This window comes from Chamaea fasciata, unplaced genomic scaffold (assembly GCF_029207755.1).
Source record: "Chamaea fasciata isolate MVZ Bird 193981 ecotype frontalis unplaced genomic scaffold, bChaFas1.0.hap1 SCAF_15, whole genome shotgun sequence".
NCBI classification, from domain to species: domain Eukaryota; kingdom Metazoa; phylum Chordata; class Aves; order Passeriformes; family Sylviidae; genus Chamaea; species Chamaea fasciata.
In genome coordinates, this window is record NW_027094100.1 from 2507997 (window position 1) to 2529801 (window position 21805).

The window sequence follows — 21805 nt, forward strand, 5'->3', positions numbered from 1 at the left end:
AGCTAATTACTGTTATCTATATTGGCATGTATCACTCAAAATAATTCCTCAGAAGTTCCTGGTGCTAACAAGAAAGAAAATGCTTCTATTCCTGCTCCAGTCCTGTGAAGATCCTCTGTAAACTATCTGGACATTCATTATAACACTGCCTTTTGTATCTAACTGTGAGCACAACAGAGTATTTCTGTAACCCAGACTGCCTTTCAGGACAAGCTGGATTGTAAATCCCAAGTTGTGGTAAAGTAGAATGAACCTGGAGATTGGTTGTGCCTTCGAATACCCAAAACCCTCCCCAAGGAGGCACCCTGAAGAGGAGAGTGGTGAAGCAGCAGCCCCACTTCCCTGGCCCACTCAGGATCCCTGTGCTGCCCGAAGCTCTGGCAGGCAGGAAAAGCCTCATTCCTGAGAGCCCCAGCTGCAGGAACCTACTGCAGGAGCAGCTCCAGCTTGGGGTCCTTCAGAACCTGGGGATAATTGATGCTCAAGCTCCAAACCACTCCTTGCTCAGAGCCAGGCTGACCCAAAGGGCTGCAAGGTGAGAACAACCCTGAAAAAAAAAAAAGTTTGCCCAGCTCCAGTGTACACGGACACCTATAGGGATGCTGGTGCCTTTTCAAACCATGGAATCTGCAGGCTCTGAGCTTCTTGCTTTCACTTCTCCCCAGCTGTGAGAGTGAGTTATTGCAGTACATCCCATGAGGGATGGGGAAGGATAAGCCGGCTAATGTGTGTAAAGGCGATTAGAGGCTGACATGAAGCTGTAACACAATCACATACAAGCACACTCATTAGCTCCTGTCAAACTTTGAGTGCCTACTTTTGATACAGATTTTATACCTGAGCCCACGTGACTCTCTCTGGCCCCCATCCATTACAGATTTCAGCTCCTGATTGCATTTAATGTTCCACAACTGACTATTGTACAGGCTCTGGGAAGGTATTTTCTGTGCCAAGAGTATTCTGGGTATTTATATTGAGAACTTCATAAAATCTTTTGTCTGTGCTGAATTAGAGACCCCCGCTGAGGCAATGCTTGTTGAGGCAAGCTAAATTACATGATTTGCTTTTGTGCTGTGAAATACTTGTATTATCTTAAATGTCACGAGCCTGATGCTGTATCAAGTCACAGGATTTGTAATTTTCTAAAAGCAATTTTTCCTAAATGTTTATTGCAGGAAGACACTTCTTTTTTCTTTCTATTTTCCTTCTGTCTAATTTCAGAGATGAGTTTTCTAAGACAACTCAAATAAACAGCCTTTCAATCAGTCAAGTGCACCGTCCTGACAGTGAACTTCACTAGAAATGCATTTTTCTTGTGATTTGAAGAGATTTCCTACTGGAGCAGATAGTTGGCTTTCTCTAATTCATTATCTTTAATCTATTGTGCCAAACAGAATTGCCACCAACTTTACTTCCTGGTGGGGTTAAAGATATAAAGTATCAAACTGAAGGGCAAAATTTGCCTTCTGAGAGATGCACACCTCTCTCTGGAAAGCCAAGTGGAAAAGAAATTAAAATGTATTTTAAACAGAATGTGCCACTTTGCATAACAAATAATAAATTCCTCATTTCTATTTGGCTTAGTATTCTATACTGCTATGGATTGCTTCCTTTCCTTCTCCTACCAATTTTAGTCCAGATAATTACATTGTGAGGAGAAATGCGATCTGGGAGGTGACAGAAGCAGTGATTGCATTTAAGCTTTTTAAAAATATTCTTAAACCTGTCTGTACCTGTCCTCTCCCACCTGATCAAAATTTAGCAAAATTTTGCTTATTTCTTCTTTTTCTTTCTCTGAGATGACATAATTTAACCATCTTGCCAATAAAAGCTACAAAAATGAGTAAATTTGAACAGATGCAAAAGGTGGGAGAAGAGAGAAAGAAGGAAAAGCCTAGAAAGAGCAATGCCAGTGGGCAATATGGGCTTGTGCCAAGGCTGCCTCTGCAGAGGACAGGATTCTTAAATCTCTCTCCCAAATTATCCCAAGACACTCAGAAGAAAGATTCCTCAAATGTGATGGATATTAACTGCATCCGACATTTAATGAAACTATACTTTAGGAAAAGCATCTGAGTTTCTGTGTATCCCATTGTCTGATGCAGTCGGAGGCTCTGCAAAGTCTAAAGTGAAATTCAGTTAAACATACGTAATTTAAGGAGACTGCTTTGAGATACTAAAAACATTTTTCTATTTAGGAACGAGCAAATTATTATAAAGTAGTTATTTCAAAATGATGGGTATAAACAGCCACAGCAGTGACTTCCTTATGCAATATATCAAAAGGAACAGGAATGTAAAAAGTAGCATATCCTCTCCCATTCCTCAAAATACCATCAGTAATGCCTTCATTTCCTAAAAAAAAGCCACGGTGAATTAAATGGGCTATACGTGTCTATTAGGGGGATTTTATATTGTAATCACAATTACAGGTCTTAAAATAAAGCTATTTCTAATCCCTCCAAAAGATGCTTAATAATGATTAGATTACTGAGGGACTGATTAAGGGAAGATATTAGCTTTAAAAGCAGCCACAGTGTGCAAATTATGTAATCCAAACATGGTCGCAAAACAGAAGCACTTTCCAATTTAGACTGATCTTAAAAGTGAGTCAATGCCAGAATCCCCTTACTTTTCAGATAGGCTTTTTCCTCACTAAGAAATGAAAAAAAACCACCAAAAACAACCCCCCCCAAAAAAACAACAAACACCCACCCCAACAAAAGAACCCCCCAAAAGATAAATAAGAGATTTCCAAGTTTTTTCAGCAAAGTAGCCTATGCACCACAGTAACCCTAAACAAATTCATTATGAATCATAGAATCACTGGCTGGTTTGGGTTGGAAAGGACCTTGAAGCTCATCCAGTCCCACCCCCTGGCCATGGGCAGGGACACCTTCCGCTAGCCCAGGTTGCTCCAAGCCCTTCCAAACCTTGGCACTTTCAGGATAAAGACCAAGTTAAGCCCATATCTTGATTGACGTGTAATGGTAAGGACAAAAGCAGGTGAATTTTCCAGTGTTACCTCAGATCATTCACCCTGAACAGCCCTAAGAGGAGAAAGCAGCTCCCTCCTCTCGCAGCTCTGGAATCACATTTTATTTGTGCCAGTAATCCACACTGACATCTCATTTAAAATGAAGATTTGTAAGTCTAAAAGAGAGGGGGACTCATCTGCCTCTTCTAGGGATAAACCAACGAAAGGACATTAATCTAAAATGGAAAGAAAATATTAAGTATAATCTTTCATTTTTCGCTTTTTGAACTATGGTATGGAGTTTGCATTGTGGCAGATAATAAGACAAAGCAGGACAAATGGGAAACCCTCTGGAGTCAGTGGCAATGCTCTCCTTGACATCCATAAAATGAAGACTTGGCCCAAGGCCTTTGAATCTGATTGTGAGATACAACTGCAATAAGAATGGCTGAACAGGGAAAAAGCTCCAAAAGATGTTAAATCTGCTGCCACAGAAGACAGGAAATGATAGCTCCCTTTCAGTGACATGCTGAAGGAATTGTATTTTAACAACACGCAGAGATGGACAGAAAGGAAGGAGGCTCAGCTGTCCAGAGGAGACTTCATTTAGGCAAAAAAAGCAGTATTTTTAGCTACCCTACTGCCTTCCAGAAGAACAGCTTGTGTGTTCTGTACTAGCCCAGAACTACTTGCTTATGTTAACAAGAGCAATGTTGGTAATGGAGCAGCAAATGAGTTCAACACTTTGCTGCAAATAAACTCAGCTGAGTTTCAAATGAAACGAGTGACGGGGAGGAGAGGCAATTTCTTTAACTTCCAATAAACTTGCATTTTATGTGAAACTTGGGGTTCTGGTAAATAGCTGGATCTTAATACTGATTCCCATAGTACACTTTTCAGCTTTGTCTAATGAGAAAACTTAATTTTATCTGTTCCTTTATATACAGAGTCACAATTACATAGAGGTGCAGGTTGAAGCACAGAACACACACCCCTTCCAGCCTCTCCATTCCTGCAAACTCCCCTAGAAACACAGAGGTCAGAGCACAGATTCCTGGCCAGGTGTGTAGTGAAGCAGACATGTACAGAGCAGCACATCTTAGGCAAAGGCAGGACTGCATTCTGAGATATTAATCATTAAGTGATTAACGTTATATTCATTTTAGAGTTTTGTTGTAGTTCTTGTGAATTTGCCAAACTGGTGTTCAGGACAATGCCTCTGCCCTCACAGTGCACATGGGACAGGACCCCATGACATCTCAGAGAAACCTGAACCCCAAATTACGATTGAGCAAATTGCAGCAGCACAAACCACCAAGGCACGAGAGAGACTGAGAGTGCTGCAGTGGCACAGCCTGTGGGGAGCTGTGTATAGGAAACATAAAAGCTCAGAGTGCCTCTGGTTTTTCAGGAATGCCTGGATGGAGAAATGCTTGTGGAGAAACAGCAGCTGAACAGGTGTTGAACAGCACCTGAGCTCCCTTATACAAACATTCTATGGGAGTTAATAAGGATGAGGCTATTAAGAGCAGGAATGATCATTGAATTAAGTGCTGAGCAAAGGGTCAAATGACAAGAGATTAATTTCCGCCTTTATCAAAAACACCCCATGTGAAAACATGGGGGTCAAAAGGACTTCTCAGGTTGTTTGGATCTTGGATCAAGCTTGGATTTTCAAACTATTTACACTTACAGGAATCAATGACCACTAACCTCTCCAGTCTCTGGAAAAAAAAAATTACTTAAAATGCAAACACTGAGAACATCTGAAGAGTTCTCCCCTAAACCTTTCCATCCTTCAGCTAGAGCAACTAATTTTCTTCTAGGTGCTTTACTATGGTAAGCCAAAATCCATGCGACTTCCATGATAATGAAATATACAATTCTGCATTAATTATTAATTCATAATATTATGTATCTGTTGTATGGCAATTCTCTCTGTATTCTTTGCCTCTGATGAGGTCCTGTTTGCCTTCCTTGAATATGTTTTATACTTCTACAATTTTTCATTAGGATGAGCAGCTGAGTAGTGTCAATGGTCATTTTTTCCCCTGCTTGCCTGTCTGTTTTAAAAGTGCAAAATAATGTCCTGGATAGATAAATAAACCTCTTATTCTAGTTTTTCTAATAATATTTCCAACCTTTTTCCTTTCTTTGAGAAAATTCTAATAATACATCCATTTTCAAATTTCCCTTTATAATCATCAAAGCATGTAAAACCTGCAAACCTAAACATTTAATTTTTTTGTTTCTTACACCGAATATTAACACGAGTTTAGTGGGTTTTATTGTATACTTAAATACCACTTAATGTGGTCTGGCAGTTAGATTCTGCCCTTTACAATTCAGTAACAGTTAAAAAGCAAGTTCTAGTTCTCTGAAACTGAATTAGCTTTAGAACTTCTAAAACGCATTTGTAAACACTGAGTTTGTGAAACCAAGGAACTAACATAGGATTTACAAATTAAAACTAGTTGAGGATATTCGGGTGTAGTTAATATCACGTAATCAAACTCAAACACACTTGTTCCTCAGTTTGGGACTCCGAGTTTCTAAATCCTTAAATCTTACATAAAAGTAAAGCACTCAGCCTAATGATAATTTTATCCTTGATAAAGCTTCAATGTTGCTTTGCAGTTTTAGGAAATACATTTATAAAATATTTATTAATCAACAAACAGCGAATGTTTTCTTTCGATTAATTATTGGCCGAAGAAAAGGGAAGGAGTCTCGAGGAAAAAAGCTGTGTCTGATGTTGGTTTATAGCACAGAGCAGAAAAAGAATCCATGTGACTTACTAAAGACATTATATTGAAAGGAGTAAGTTCCTTTAATTGAAGGAGCAAACTAACCGATCTTGTTCAAAAAGCAAACATCTCAGAACGGCTTTCAGGCCACCATGCAAGGCTCTACAAACCCAGAAACACATCTCTGAAGGGAAACACAGGTCACATCCTATATTTAATAGGGACTTGCCTGATGAAGGGCAGGGAAAATAGAGCAGGGATGTCAGCCCCTTACCCTACACGCCCATTGAGCACACCCCAGGCAGCCCCGCAGAGCCTGGCACCTGAACTGTGCGGTGGGACAGCGAGGGACGGCATGGCAGGGGCTGTGGGACAGCAAGGGACGGCAGGGGACAGGCTGGCAGGGGCTGTGGGACAGCAAGGGACGGCAGGGGACAGGCTGGCAGGGGCTGCGGGACAGCAAGGGACGGCAGGGGACAGGCTGGCAGGCGCTGTGGGACAGCAAGGGACGGCAGGGGACAGGCTGGCAGGGGCTGTGGGACAGCAAGGGACGGCAGGGGACAGGCTGGCAGGGGCTGTGGGACAGCAAGGGACGGCAGGGGACAGGCTGGCAGGCGCTGTGGGACAGCAAGGACACCCTAAGAGCCTGTGCAGAGCGGAGCACGGCCCCGGCACGGACAGGACAAGGCCAGCACGGCGGCTCTCTCGGCTGCTCCGAGGGGACACCCGGGCACGGGGAGCTCCCCTGGCCCCGCGGTGCCCCGGGAGCCCGCAGAAGGCAGCTCCGCTCCCCACCGCGGGCCGGGCTGGCAGCCAGCCTCCCGCAGGCTCCCCGCGTGTCCTTTGCCGGAGAGAACCGTGACACCCGCCAGCAGCGGCCGGCACAGCCCCCGCGCAGGACGGTGCCCTCGGGGCGGCGTGTGCGGCGCTCCGCCCGCTCCGCACCGCGGCCCCCAGCGCCCGCTCACCTCCCTCGTTGTCCTTGTTGTCGGCGCAGGCGGTCTCCATGGCCACGCTGCATCCCGGGCCCCTCCAGCCGCTCTGGCAGACGCACTGCCAGCTGTTCTGGCCCAGCGTGCACCTCCCGTTGCCGTTGCACAGGTCCGGACAGCCATCTGCGAGGACAAAGGGACAGGGTGAGCCCCGGGCACCGCCACCCCGCTGCGCTCCGGCCGCTTACTGTGCAGACAAAAAGGCTCGGTCCTGCCGCGGGCAGGAGCGCTCGGGAAGGGAAGGGGACGCCCTGGAGAAATGCGGATCTAGCTACTGTAACACGTTCTAAGAACCCTCTAAAAGTCCACACCTTGAGTTGCTAGAAATGGCAGTCTGCTGACAGAAGATCTGTCTCTTATTTTCCCCGCTATGCGTGTGTACAAATGAGGGAGAACATCTTCAACAAGCTCGTCAATGCTCAGAGGACTTTTTGTACTGAGTGTTGCATCATTCTCCAGAACGTGTCTAAATGCAAAGTTTAAATAAATGCTTTTGAAAATATTTTCCTTTCGTTGATGTTAATTTCAGAATACCTGCCTATTTAACACTAAGTTTGCTTATATTTTGGTGTCACATCTTACACTTTCTGCAAAACATACTAGAAGAGACCAAAAGATCCCCCCAAAGATGCATGTTTTGAATTGACTACAAATATGACATGACTTCTTGTATAGCATGAGCCAAATTAGGAACAAAAATATTAATTAGCTAAGCTGCTTACATGTTCTAACAAATGTCCATAGGTGATAGAATACCTCGACTCCTTTTTCCTGGAATTAAATGAGTCTCAGGAGACACTACTGTATCTTACTGAATATTCATTATGAAAAAAGGTAAGAAAGCCAAACTGCAGCCTTGGTACATACAACCAAATCCATCAACCCCCAATCCACACAAACATGAGTATTTGTCTGTGGGGTGACAGAAGACTTGAGGCCTGCAGCCAACCTCACAGCACCTCTTCATGAGTCTGAGCAGAAGGAGAAGGCTGTGTCAATAGTTTTCTGCTTTTATAAACCTGTTCAGAAAGCCACAGCTCTGAGTTTGTCTCTTCCCGCTCCTCCCAGCTGTCTTGGTGTAGCCAGGTGAAGTCAGAGAGCAGTTTCTCTGACCCCAGACTCATTATCACAATGCTGCAGGAGTTTCCCACACAACAAAGTGACATCCCTGGAACTCACACAGCTGGTAGCACAACAGGTCAAAGACCATTCAGTTCATGTTACAGAAAGCTGTCAGAAGATAGAAACAAGCCCTACAAGTTTTATTTCAATGTTGTAATGTGTTAAAAGAAAAAAAGCCCCTTTCACTTAAATTTAGGGTTATTTTGCCACTACATATCTTAGCTTTAAAAAAATCACTTCACAATTCTGTTACTTTTGCAGCACAGGTAATAGATTTTCAAGACATTTAGTTTATCTCTTTCATTTGTCAGGTTGTTTGAACGACCAAAATGATAATGTCTGAAGGGAGGCATCACGCTGTAGGACAAATTATTTGTTTTAAATGAAAAACAAACAGTAATTGTGAATATACCCATGCGGTTGGTTTTATACCAAGGCACCGATGAGAATTAAATCACTGAAGCAGTTTGCCTTGCAGCGTATGAGCAAGATGAAAACATGAACAGTAGGGAGCTAGCAAAATCCCTGAAAAGTTTTAAGTGCAGCTGGGGATTAATGGACATGACTTTGCGTTTAGAGAAGAGAGGGAAGGCAGCATCACTGCCACAGACATGGTGTTGCTAGGAAACACGATGCTACCTCCACAGAGCTCATTTAACTGCAGCCTTCCAAAGACAGACCTGGTGTTTGAGCAGCATAAATACCAGAAGGAAGGGAATGAACAGCACTACACTACAATAGGATCCAAGTGCTTGGACAGCAACGTCTTCCTTAAAAGATCTATTAAGTTAATGATGAATTAGCTTTGAAACAGCCTTAAGTAATGGACAATTAATTAGGTATTTTGCATGGTTATATCTCCATAGATGCCTATGTGCATATATGGATTTCTGGTTTTGCCTTTCTTCAAGCAAGTATCCATATAGCATTCTAGTCTGTTAGACCAACCAGAAAACAGAGCTCCATTATGACATAGTAATAACAGTTTTCTTCTAAAAAAGGCTTGCATTTAGGAATTGCACTGACTATCTCAATTTAAATCTTCCTACCGGTGCATGTGAGCAGCGATTATTACTGATGAACATCATCTGCACACACAGGATTTCCACATATCTCATGGGCTTGGTGGCCATCAAGGAGAGTGAACAAGGTGACAGAGTGCCAGCTTGAGGAGCCTTCAGAGCCTCAACCAAGGCCCAGTGGCACAGCTGGACAGATGGCCTTTGCTGGCCAGGCTCACTGCAGGAAGCACACCCAGGGCTCAGTGCTTCGGCAGAGCCTGCCTTCATTCTGTAACCACACTCAGCAGTGTGCTGCCTCCTGGCTGGCTGGGGAATTCTCCCAGAGCCAGGCAGCCACAGGAACACAGGCAAGGGCTATCAGCATCTCATCTCAAGAAGCAATCCAGCGTGGGATGAAGCTCTCAGTCACCGCACAGAAAAGGGCCCTTCGTGCTAAGCAGACAGGTTGCTATTCCTGGTGTGTAGAGAAATTCTCCTCATCTTTTCCATTACAGTATGCTTAATGGAAAATGTCAAGAAGCAAGGTTAAAAAAGAAGAAAGTGCTTGCTTAAAGTGCTAGATTGACAACCTATTTATTCACAGAACAGGCAGAGTACAGGCAACAGCAGTTCGAGTGTCTCACACTTTTCTAGCTGCTGCTAGAGGTGAAACACTAATGCAGCCTCCCTCTCTATCTCCAGCTTGCCTGTGGAATTGGAAATTGGGAGCATTACAGGTACATAGTAATTCACAATTAAAACAGCAAGAAAGATCTCAGAGCATTTTCCAATGTTGCATGAAGAATCTGTAATGAGCATATGAGAGATATCAGAGTCAGAATCACTATGAAAGCAAAAACCGTAATATGGACCGTGCTTGGTTCAAAAATGGAGGGTGCTGGATATATTTACAAGAGAATACTCCCAGGTTTCATCTACAGTGAAATTATTCTGAGATGAAATTGTAAGGGCATTAGTTAATTTTTTAACTTGCCAAATTAATTTCCAGTATCTAGGCAGTACATCAAGAATTCTAATCCCATTTTGGATAAATTCTGCACAGAGTTCCTTTTTACTCTGGTATTCTCAAACTTTAGGTACACAAGTACACATGTCCAGCTTCCCACACATATATAGATTTTCCATTGCATAAGCTACTTTACACTCCAAAACGAACATTTTAAGTAAATTAAAACATAAAGTCTGCCCAGTCAATTTGTGGTTTCAGTCAGAATCATCAGAACTCCCATTTATGGTGGGGCAAATCTTTCTGAAAAAAAAAAAAAAAAAAAAAAAAAAAGGAAGGGAAAGGGCAGCCAGGGAAAGAGAAGTTAGAGAAACCTTGCCCTTTTTAAAGTTTCCGATCTCTGATGAAAGAGGCAGCCTCTTAGTATAATTAAAAGAAAAAAAGAGAATAGGAGAAATGAAGGGGAAAAAGAAATCTAAGTGGTATCTCAGAACCACTTAGAAAAAAGCATTATGCTTTTAGCCTCTGCTCAGTTTGTACATGGAAAAATAGAAGTAAATCAAGAGCTTGTGTCTTTCAAGTCCTTCTAATCCTATGCCATCAGCCATTTATTCTCCAAGCAGCATCTTCCAGCAGAGTGGGTTCCCAGCAGCTCTCCCCATTTAGTGCGCATGTGCACAGCTAGAGTCTGGAATATGATATTTCATGTTTATCTTTCCACATGACCTCATTTCACACATCCTGATCCAAAGCCTGCTGGCAGTCACTGGAGCCTTTCCAGTGACTTCAGCTGAGGCTGGACCAGGTGGTCCTGTGGGGAAGAAGCCCTGCAGTGAAGAGTATGTTGTACAGCACAGTGTTTCCTCACTCACACGATGCACACGAGTTTCAAGGGGAACATTTAAATTGCATTTCAATCCTCCTCATTACAGCTGTTAATTACAGAACTGCAGCAAATAAAAGTAGTCTGGGATATGATGGCACCTAAAGAATTTAGAGAAATGACATAAAAGCAGTAATGACAATAGCCTGTTTAATTTGGATTTTAGAGGATAATCACTGTTTTCATATTTCCTGTTCATTCCTTCCGTGAGCTGCTTGGTATGCCTACAGCTATCTAGCAAAATAATAAATGAGGTACATAGAATGAGGTACCTAGCAACATTGAAAATAAAATTATGCTTTTTATTTGCTATTGTTATTTTTTAATCCTTCAATTCCAAAGCCTGCAGGGCTTAGTTAAAGCCAAAGAAAGGGCATACAAATAAAAATGACACAGTGTTATGGTAGGCACATGCACGAGTCATTTTCTACAGAGTAATACTTCAACTGAAATAAACCCCAAACACGGAACAAAACACATGTCAATGAAATAGAGTGTTGGTTGAGTGAGAGGTGAGGCCCCTGTGAGTGAGTTTCGACAGTTCCAGAACAGGCTGGAGCCATGCAGAGGCTCCAGCCCAGGGCTCTGAAGCAGGCCAGTGACACTGATTGACAAATTGCTGAGAATGAACCCAGGCTCTCAGTGCAGCACAAAGCCCAGTGTCACTGCTCACGTACCACAGCAGAACTCCTGCTCTCCAGAGAGGGCTCAGGGAGAGCAGGAGCTTCTCTGTGGCAGTCAAGTGTTTGTCACCAGCATGCTCTGACTGGCTTGACTAGCTGCTTTGCTTCTTCTTTTTTATCTTCTGATAAGAGGGCTGCTGCAACAACAAACAATTAGGAGTTTTAAGTAAGATTTCTTAAAAATGCCTGGGATATGTATGTTGTAATACGTGCTATGGTTTAGTTGAGATGCGAGGGCATAGGTTGGACTTGACGATCTTGAAGGTCTCTTCCAACCTAGTGATCCTGTGATAACAGAATTTCCCCCTAAATTCTGTCTACTATCTAGCTCTGCAATTCTAGTCTTTTGCACATAAGGGCAGGAACTCGGGGAACATCCAATTCTCCAAACAAAGCAGAGAAATAGGAGAAAAAACATATGCTGTTTAGAAGAGAAGTAAAGATCACACAAAAGTGAATTGCTGGTATGAAAAATTAGTCTCAAGTAAAATAACTTGCATCTTTCTCAAGAAAAAAATAATAAAAAAAAGATACAGAGACACATAGACACTAACAAAAAGAGAGGGGAGCTCATGGTGCAATATAGGTCACAAAAATTTGAGATTGAAGAAAACCCCAGGGTGCAAGAGCTTTCATGCCTTGTAAACAGGATTGCTCCCAGAACATTCCATGTTATTCAACTTCATGTTAAATGACTGAAGCAGAGAGGCTTCTGTGACTTGGGGGGAGACACCCTTGAGGTCTCCCTTTTGTGCACAACCAACAGAGCTCTTTGTCACCAGCTTTTGGTGTGCCCCCCTCCAAGCTGCCAACAGCTGGGCAGGGAAAAGAGGGGCAGTTTGTGCTACGCTGTCCTGAGACCTGAGGAAACCAAAGAGATCGATAATCAAATGTTTACATCATAATGTTGAGCATGCATACAGAGCTTCAAATGAGCCCAGAATCTGGGCTCCTTATACATGGCAAAGATGGTTTCCAGAAGGAAGGGAGGCGGCCCTATGGGAAGGTCAGTCATCAGAATGAGAAGCCTCTGCAATGCTGAAGTTCAGGTGCTGTGTGACAGCCAGGCAGAGTTCTCCCTGCACCCCAAAATTGTTAATGTGAGCACAAAGACACCTCTCCTTCTGCGCAGAACCCAATGCTGTGCCCCATGATCAGGTGATGAGTTCCGGTTGAGCACCAGCGTGAGCATAGAAGTTATGTGAAATATAAGTTAAGAAACTGCTGCAGCAGAGCCGCACAGTTCCTTCCAGAGGCCAAGCAGGTTATTTGCTCAAATTCTGAGCAGGAGCTAAAATTTGACTCTACAAGCACATTTGAGTTACACAGTGTATTCTTTTCAAACAAGACTCATATCCAACTCCTATTCATATACCCAATAAAAAGATACATAAAAGATCCAGTAAAATTTGTGTTTAAGATAGCTGGGTCTTTCAAATTAATCTTACTGTAACAAAATCCATTTAGAATATAATTCCAGGTGAAATTGCATTCATAAAACTACTACCACAACCATAATCTTTTATTGTATTAACGTTTCTGATATCACATACAAGCACTGGCATCATCCTTTGTAATATGTAATATCCTTTCTGAGAAAGAAGCCTTCTCAAGCTGAATTTATCTCTAAAATAACATCTATTTAAATAGTTTTGTGGCAGCGTAATGATAAAGTGACCGTTCAGACAGGATGTATAAATTCAGTCAATTGAAGGGCAACAAGCAAAACACTGAATTCACGTTCGAAAGAATATCTAACCTAATTACAATGTAATCTAGACTTAATGCAATTTAGGATTTTTGTAGGAAGACATTCTCAGTTCAGTAATTAGCTTCAAATACCTTTTCCACTTCACAAATCCTCCCCATATTGCATAGAGGAGGAATGAATTCCTTTCCTCCTTAGATGAGAACCTTCACATAAGATAAAAAATAAAAATCATGTGTTACGCACCTTTCTCCAAATGCTAATCGCATTTCTTTGACCATAATTCCTTTAACATACAAAAAAACTTCACCAAATTGAGGAGTTTAAGTCAATCAAAATGCCCAGTAAGCTAAGTTAGCATTTAGAATGACCAAACAGAACTGCTCCCCTTCTGCCAGTGCTACTTAATAGTAGTTTTCATCAGTATTTCAAATTCAGTTTGAATTCAGTAATGTGAGGGAATGGGGTTCGAGAACACACAGAGGAATAGACAAGTAGGGAGCTGCAGTGAGAACAAGCAGATGCTATAAACTGCAAATGCAGCTCAATACACTGCAGAGGATGCACAGCAAGGGCACTGAGAGGCAACAGTCTGTAGAGGGGTTGTAGGGAGTCTGCCCTAAAATCTATGGGGCCGAGTCTGGTGTCTGACCTCAGAACTACCTTACTTTGAAGGAGAGGTTGGACCAGTTGACCTGCTGACATCCCTTCTAAACGGAATTATCTATGGTCCCTTCGGTTTTAGAGCTTTGTATTTCATAATTTTAGGGCAGGGAATCCCAGTTTTCTGAGGCATTATTAAAATAGAATTGCTTGCTATTCATTAGATATTAATGCCTGCATAGAATTTATAATTTAGCAATTAACTTTCAGGCATGCAAATGCTGATCCCGTGTACGTGTGCAGGTTATCTCTAACAGAAGAATAAATATGAGCCTTAACAGAAGTAGGCAGTTTCCTCTATTACTGTGTGGCAGATTAGTATGTTCTGTCCCTCAAATTTGGTACAGAACTTTGGAATCCCTCCAGGATGAAAAGCACTATTTAGACGAGCATTATATTTTGCAGCTGATCTTCTTAAAGTATTAATCACATCAGTTCCATTAAAGGCTGCAACACTGCATGGGTTTGGACTTCAGAGTTCCAATTGTCCAAAAGAAAAACCCAAAGAAAGTGCCAGAGAAAAAAACCAGAAGTTTTTATGAAGTATTGTGGAATAGTCTGGAATGAAAAATAATAGCAATGCACTGAATCTTTCTCATAAGCCTTCTGGCTTGCAGCAATCCTAAATTTTCATGACATTAAAATATGATTACAACTGAGCAAAAATAATGGGTATTTGAATATTAAAATAAATATATCTCGCATGTTTGTTAAGGCTAGAATTTATGGAGTTTGAATATACACAAATATAAAGTATGAAATAATGCTCATGACCTAGGAGCAGTATTCCAGCACATGGGCAATGTATGCAAAACAAATTAAGATAGATAAGCAGTGTATTCTGAGTTATGTGAGTATTTGTGTGTGCTGAGTTGTTTGGCAGATAGAGGATAGAGGATGAATATTTCAGTACGTAAAATATACTTTATAAACATCCCTTCAATTCTAAAGTGCAAGGCACTGTTCTGCATCCCATCCATAAGCCTCACCATTTTTCACCAATATCATACCATTTTCCAATTTTTTTATCTACTAACTGCACAAATAACTAATAAAAGCTACAGAAATAAAAATGTAGTGTTCACAAATGAACTGGTTTAAATCCTGCATACATAAAACAGTTCTCTTTTTGTTCCTTTTCTTATTTGTCTATGTGGTGAAGGAAGAAACCTCATAATCCTTCAGATATAGCCCGTTGCTTTGATATTTATATACTAAATAAATCTGTGAAAGTGATTTTGATCTACAAGGGAGATCATCTTCTCCATCTCACCCCCAAGAAAGCCAAGAGTATTTAATCTGCACTTGGAAGAAATTTGGAAGAGAAACGAGCTCTTAAAGCTCTGCTTGCTTTACATTAAACATATTTACTACCAGGCAACTGACGGCTCTGCTCCTCCCCTCGCCTCACTAGAAGTGTCCTTAATTCTCTGGAACGAATACTTAAGTCTTTCTGCTGCTGGGCAGAACATTTATTTTCCATTTCTCTGTAGAAGCCATCAGAAGCACCAATGAAACTTTTAACTTGATTGCCTTGCACCTCTATTTGACAGCTTTTAAGCCATCCCGGGGCAGGCAAGTTGTCACTTCTTACACTGGGACTGTTTTCCAGAATAACTTAGGAAGAGAAACACAAGGTAAGGGAATGGGAGATGCAACCAAGAAATCTGGAGACCACTCTGCCTCAGCTGCAATAGGATTGTGTGACCAGGACAATCAGTATATTGAATTAACAAACTTCATTCACTGATTCATGTTAAGCAAAAAAGTACAGAGCTCTGTATTGTCAGGATATTTGCTTTAGTTTAAAAAAACCCAACAGAACAAGGAAGAGCAGAAACAGAGATTGGTTAAAAAGAACTTCCATTAATAATATTAATATTAATAATAATGATGATGATGATGAAAATCTATGGTCTATGCAAGGGCCATCTAAAAGACAACTTGCTAGAGCTTTGTGTAATTAACTCTTTCTTTGCAATGCTGAAAATACAATGTGAGTATCTCATAGTATCTCTAAACATAACAGATTTTTTTCTGTCAAAGAAATTTTTCTTTTCTATCCAGGTTATTACTTTTCTTAGAAAAGTTCCAGGGGAAAGGTACCATAATATGAGACTGCCCTGAAGGCTAGCATTATTTAACCTCAGTGTTCAAATAAAATCATAATTTAGGTTACCCCACTCTGCCTGTTTCCCATAATTTCAATGGGGTATGGTGTCATTGTCCATTGCTTATAGCTCAACTGCCACCACGTTTCAAGGAGCATGTCAGAAACGTATTAATTAGGCTTTCCTTTAGCTAATGACCATTTGTTCAGAGAACGAATGTGAACCTGAGCAGTGTGCAGCCCTTTCCCATTGCTCAGCACCAAGACAATCCTGCCTGGACTGGAGCTGTGGAGGATTCCCAGCAGGTTCCACTCATGTGCAGCTGACCAGGGAACACTTCGCAACACCAGAATGTTCCCCGAGGTTGGATGCAGTTTGTCCCCGTGAGATCTCACAATCAAGCAAAGTGAACTTGGGGACAGCTCTGGCTTTCATGGTAAACACGTCTGTGGGAATATGCTTAATCAGGCACAGTGCAGATCCAATTTACTCTAATAACTGCTGTAAGCACTCAGGAAGTTTCTGCAAAAATCCCTTTTAACGGTGTCACTCACTGGAAAAGCTCTCCTGCAGTTCAGTGACACAGCCTTGCTCCTCAAGGTACAAATCTGTCAGCACAAGACTTTTTTGTGGGTTCTCCAGAATGCTCACCTGCTTCTAATTCTGAAGGAAACCACTTACTAATTGTAATTATTTCCTAGGCTGGGCTGAAGTTCCTAATTCAAGTAAGGGATCAGTAGCAGTAGCCCTGTCTTTAATAAAACTATAATCTTTAGTCACAGGACAAAAATTCAGAAGCAATACTGATGAGAACTGACATTTTCCTTTTTACTTCACAGTTGTTTGTTCACTTTTGAGTGACATGCCTCCTCACATTTCATTACGCTTTTATCTCAAGCATTAAAATACAGAAAATAAATAAAGATCTGGGGAGATATCCTGCAAATAACTTTATTAAATCTCCCATTTAGCATCAATAGGAATGCTCACTTCAGAAATCAAAAACACTATATGAACTTGCTAGGAATTTTTACAACTGCAGTGTTTAATCTCAGAAATTCTGACAAAAAATCCTTAATAAGTAGGGGAAACTGTAACTATGAAAGTTGAGGAAATATATTCAGTCTTCAAAGGAAGGCACACATGTAAAATTCCCCCAGTTCTGCTGAATAAATATTTCCCTTTACAAAGCATCTCATACTTTCAAATTTCCATGCAGTAGATGCTTTTAAATTAGTTAATGAGGATCTTAGGAATTTCGTGGTAACTGGAAACACAAATACTGGTCAAAGATTTTACTTAACATATTCTTTGTGTATGGAAGATTGAAAGATTGAAAGGAATGGGGATATAATTAGATTGTAATAACCACAGTCTTAATTGTATTTTTAAAAACCTTTTATGTGGAATGGAAATACTAGCAATTTTGGGAGACATTTCAGTGTATCCAAAAAGTCTTCTGAGTGATATTTCATTGCTAATTAACCCTTTTCATTAAGTAGATGAGCTACTGTTTGTAATTAAGGGTGGGTCTGAGTGATTTTAATTCACTTTTTTACTCAGCATACAAGCAATCAAAATTGTTTTGGAATACACAACAAGATTCCAATGAGAAATCAGCCACTGTCCATTCAGCCTTCACAAACAGGGTGACCTTGACTTTGATACCCTGTTCTCTAAATATGGCAGGCTTTCTCCATTCCAAATCAATATTTTTGACTTATTTTGGAGGAAAAAAAAAAGTTTCAAACATTCACAGGACACCATGAAGATATATATATGGATTGGTTTCATGATAAAGAATCAATTAATAGTGATCCAAGGGAGACAGTAACAAAAAAAGCAGTTTTGCCTCTATTCCAAAGCCAATGAAAAGATGAATTGTATCTAAAAATCTGTGTCACTCTACTCCCCACACCCTGATTCAGCTATGAGCAGCGGCACACGGCAGCAATGTTAACCTTCATTTCAGAATCCTAACGAAGTCCTATGCAGTGATTTTCTGTCTTAAACCTAAAACATCTTTTCAACTGCTTTTTGAAACAAGAAACGGCACATTGCTGCTGCTTTTCCTGTCCTGTTATATAACTACTCTTAAAAATAAAAAAAGGATTAATCAAAACCTGCAAACATTTTAACAAATTCATTCACTTTTTCAACAACAAATAATAATTCATGGCTTCCTGCTTACAGTGATTTGGACCTTTACGGTCCAAATGCAAGGGATTCTACAATTTAAAAATAAAATACAGAAGGGGAAGAGAAACACCTTTTTTACAGAACTTCTTAATTCTGAGCACACTATCTTCCATTGTAGGACTGAAGGCTATAATGCTAATTCTTAGTTTGGGAGATAAGTGATCTGTAACCCAGCATACACACACCTTGCTTTGCTTTATGAAATGGAAAGTAGTCAGATCAGTTTATATCTCAACTGTGCTGAAAGGTGGATGGCAATGGGCTGCATTAGGGACTGAGTTCTGCTCTCTGGAATTCCCAGTGGCTAAAACAAAAAGCCAGTTCTCTCATCTGTACTAATGTGGCTTTGTTTTTTAGGAGAATCAGCATCTTCTGGGACATTTAGGGGTTTGTGTTTGTACATGCTGAATTTACAAAAATAGCTTCAGTGCTATTCTTGAGGAGCTCCTTCCACAAGAAACTCAGCAATGCCTTTTCATTTCTAACAATTGGAAAATCACAGTATTTGAAGCAGCACCACTTTCAAAATCAATAAACCACCACGATCCAGGCAAAAAATTGCTATTCTTAAACAGATTTTTTTGTTGTTGTTGTTAATTTGTGCTTTTGGATAATTGTCCTCTTAATATTGCTTCTAACCTAAAATCACAACCTGGCAACCTAGTAATATTTTCCACTACAAACTGATTTAGTTTTTAATTAAAAAGAATGGTTTTAATCACAATTACACCATTACATTTACTTCTTAGATACCAAAGTTATTATCCCTATTAATTCTCTTCAGAACAGGGACTGCACCTTGATGCACTGTGGTTCTTCATCTTAGTTGCTCAATGCTATGACAAACTATTTGAAGGAAAATTAAAACATATATGGTCTAGATGAATTATGAATATTACTTATTTTTCAAATAATAACTTGAATAACTTTAGTCTTCCAACATCTGCCTAAAAAAATACTCACCTAAAATTTTATAATTAAACAGAGAAAAAATTCATCTTTATATGGGTTCATATAAAAATATACTGAGATGTTAGAAGTGTTTATACTTTTCAAATATATGAACAATTAGCTATTAGCTCATGTAGTTCAATCTACCCTAATCAAGCCAGAACATTTAAGAAGAAATATCTAAACCTTTTATTGCAGCTATTTTGATGGTATCTTGTTTTACAGCATTTAAAAAGCAGGCTACAGTCTATTGATGCTGAGTTTGATCAACCTGCTTTGCACCGGACTGCTAAAAACTGCAAACAGAATTTAAAATACAGCGGGAAAAAAAAGCAATAAACTTAGATGGTTGTTTGTCAAAATTATGGCTCCCTAGTTCCAGAATGCAGGACACCCATGGCCTTGCAAGAGGCACTGTGGAACAGAGGAAGTGCCAGTGAGGTGGGCAGGATTCATTGCCCAGCTCCCAAAAACCAGAGAGCCACCACAGGAAAATCCATCCCAGGTGTCAGACACCACCCATGGCCCACACAGCTGGCTGAGCACAGTAAGGCAGGAGTAAAAATATCTTTTAAGCACAGCAGAGCAAGAGGGAGAAAATCTTTTTGTGGATAAGCAGACAGCCACATCTCCCCTGCCTAAATTTTCATTAAGGATAATGTTTTGATCCGTGTCACAGCAAAGCCTTTGTGAAAGCAAACTTGCTACTTTTCCATGAAAACTGCTTAACTGTTTAAGAGAGGTACTTTTTTGGAGTGAAATGTTTAAGTGTGCAGTGCTCAGGGTCAGCTCTCAGAGTTGAAAATCCTCAGGGAACAGCTGGGCCATGAATCCTTTCTGCTCTAATCCCGTTAGTGAATGGAGAGGGGATGATGACAAACACAGCAACCTTAATATATCATGTCCTGCTTTTCCTTTGGCTTTCAGCGGCATGGCTCTGGACTGCTGATTAATGAGACACCAGCACTGCTTTGTCTCCATCTATCCCAGCATGGATGTGTTTTGAAGACAACTGAGAGCCTGAGATGGACAGTAATATGTCAATCCACACTACATCACTGCAAACACGACAGTAGAATATGCTGGAAATTGTAGAAACCTACTCAGTTGGTCACGATTTCTTGGAAGCCATAAATCAGGTAATGATCTCAGGATTATTCCAATTATTTTCACTTTCAACACGAAGAGATGAACATGGACTAAAACATCAGACCCAAATGCCTTTAAGAATACTCACATTTGTACTCAGCTCTTGCATTTCAGTAACCAAAATTATGTTTGTAATTTCGTTGGGTAAATGAGATATATTATATTATATGATGATTTCTGTTGGACAGCAAACTTTGCTTCTTTTTATATGTATAGAAAAGCTATATGTAAAATGAAATAGGCTGAGGCTACACACAGGAATAATCTCCAGAAGCATCATTATCCTATTGAGCATTTCATAAGCAGGTCAGAACAGGGATGGAAAGAAAGAAGGAACAAGAGAAAAGAGCTGGATAACATAAATTTTGTAAAAACTTTCTTCAATAAAAATGGCTCATGATACCTCGTAACTTGTGCTCTGAACAAGTCCCCATATTCACTCCTTAAGATCTGTAAAAAAACTGTCTAAGTAAGGGCTTTTAGTGAAAGAAGGATGTATCAATATTCAGCATCAGCGTGTATTCATCCTCAGTGAGTAGTTACTGCACAAGAGAGAACTGACAGCTTCAAGAGAAGGCTTTCAATAGTTTCATTTTCCCCCGAAGCCCTAAATAGATCACACAGCAAAATCCTGAACTGACACCTCAGAGGTGCTACAGAAACCATTTTTTTTCCTTTTTATTTCTGACATTAATATTTTTAATACAACATTAAACTAAGAAAATATTGAGTAGAGAATTTCAAAAGCATTAAATATCTTAGGAAGACAAGTCTCTAACTTCTAATGCATCCTACTGTTAATTTGATACTAAATTGGCAAAAAGCTGGTAAAAAAACCCCCAAACCTTTGCAAAGCTTTGCATCTGAAATATTATTCCACAGAATTTGCAGCAGTCAGGCGAAACACATTTGACTTTATTTGCATCTTCAAGCATGAAAGATTATGTGAAACTGATACTGAAGATGCAAGAATGATACCTTGAGAATGTATAAGCAAGAATGCAAGTGATCAAGAAAAAAATTATCTTTAATGGGAATATGAACGGCAGGTCTCAAAAGGCTGGACAGGTATTGTTCTCTTTTGTATTTCTTTGTTAGTAAGTGTAAATATTATACATATGGATATACGTGTCTATTTCTCAAGATCCAGTTCTACCTTTCTATCTCTATACAATCCATGCCACTGACCTCTCACAAGCATTCCCATGTCTTTGTTGTTTTGTTTCCAGCAACACTGTGTAATTCACTCACTTGCTGAAGCTCTGCTTGACACCGCGGGGTACAAAATAATACAGAAAATATTATCTGCAGGAGAGGGGAAGATTGTCTGACTCTGGGAATGCCGCTATGTACAGCATAATCGGCTCTGCCCTTTCAAAAGTTAGATCAGCTCCCTGATTGATTGCCCTCCCTCCCTTTTTGTGGTCTTTTAGGAGTTCAAGAATTGGCCAGAAAATCAATATAACTCATGTAAAAGCCCCTCCAAAAGGAGAAAAAAGAAATGTGGTTTTAGTTTGGGAAACTATTCACCAGTATCTTTTGGGTGCACCTTTGAAGTACCAGACAAAATGCAGGAAGTTTAGCTGAAAACATACTCATTAAATTTTTTGGGCTAGAAAGGAAAGAAATAAGGTCATGTTCCGCAAATATCC

At 40.4% G+C, this 21805-nt stretch overlaps 1 protein-coding gene across 7 annotated transcripts in view; it reads right to left on the minus strand.

Annotated features, from left to right (window-relative positions):
• TENM2 (teneurin transmembrane protein 2) overlaps positions 1-21805 on the minus strand; it is a 615717-nt gene that overhangs the window by 47647 nt on the left and 546265 nt on the right. For all 7 annotated transcript variants that reach the window (XM_066196982.1, XM_066196981.1, XM_066196980.1 and 4 more), the window contains one exon: positions 6693-6839. In XM_066196982.1, coding sequence (XP_066053079.1) covers positions 6693-6839 — 147 coding nt within the window. The remainder of the gene's footprint in view (positions 1-6692; positions 6840-21805) is intronic.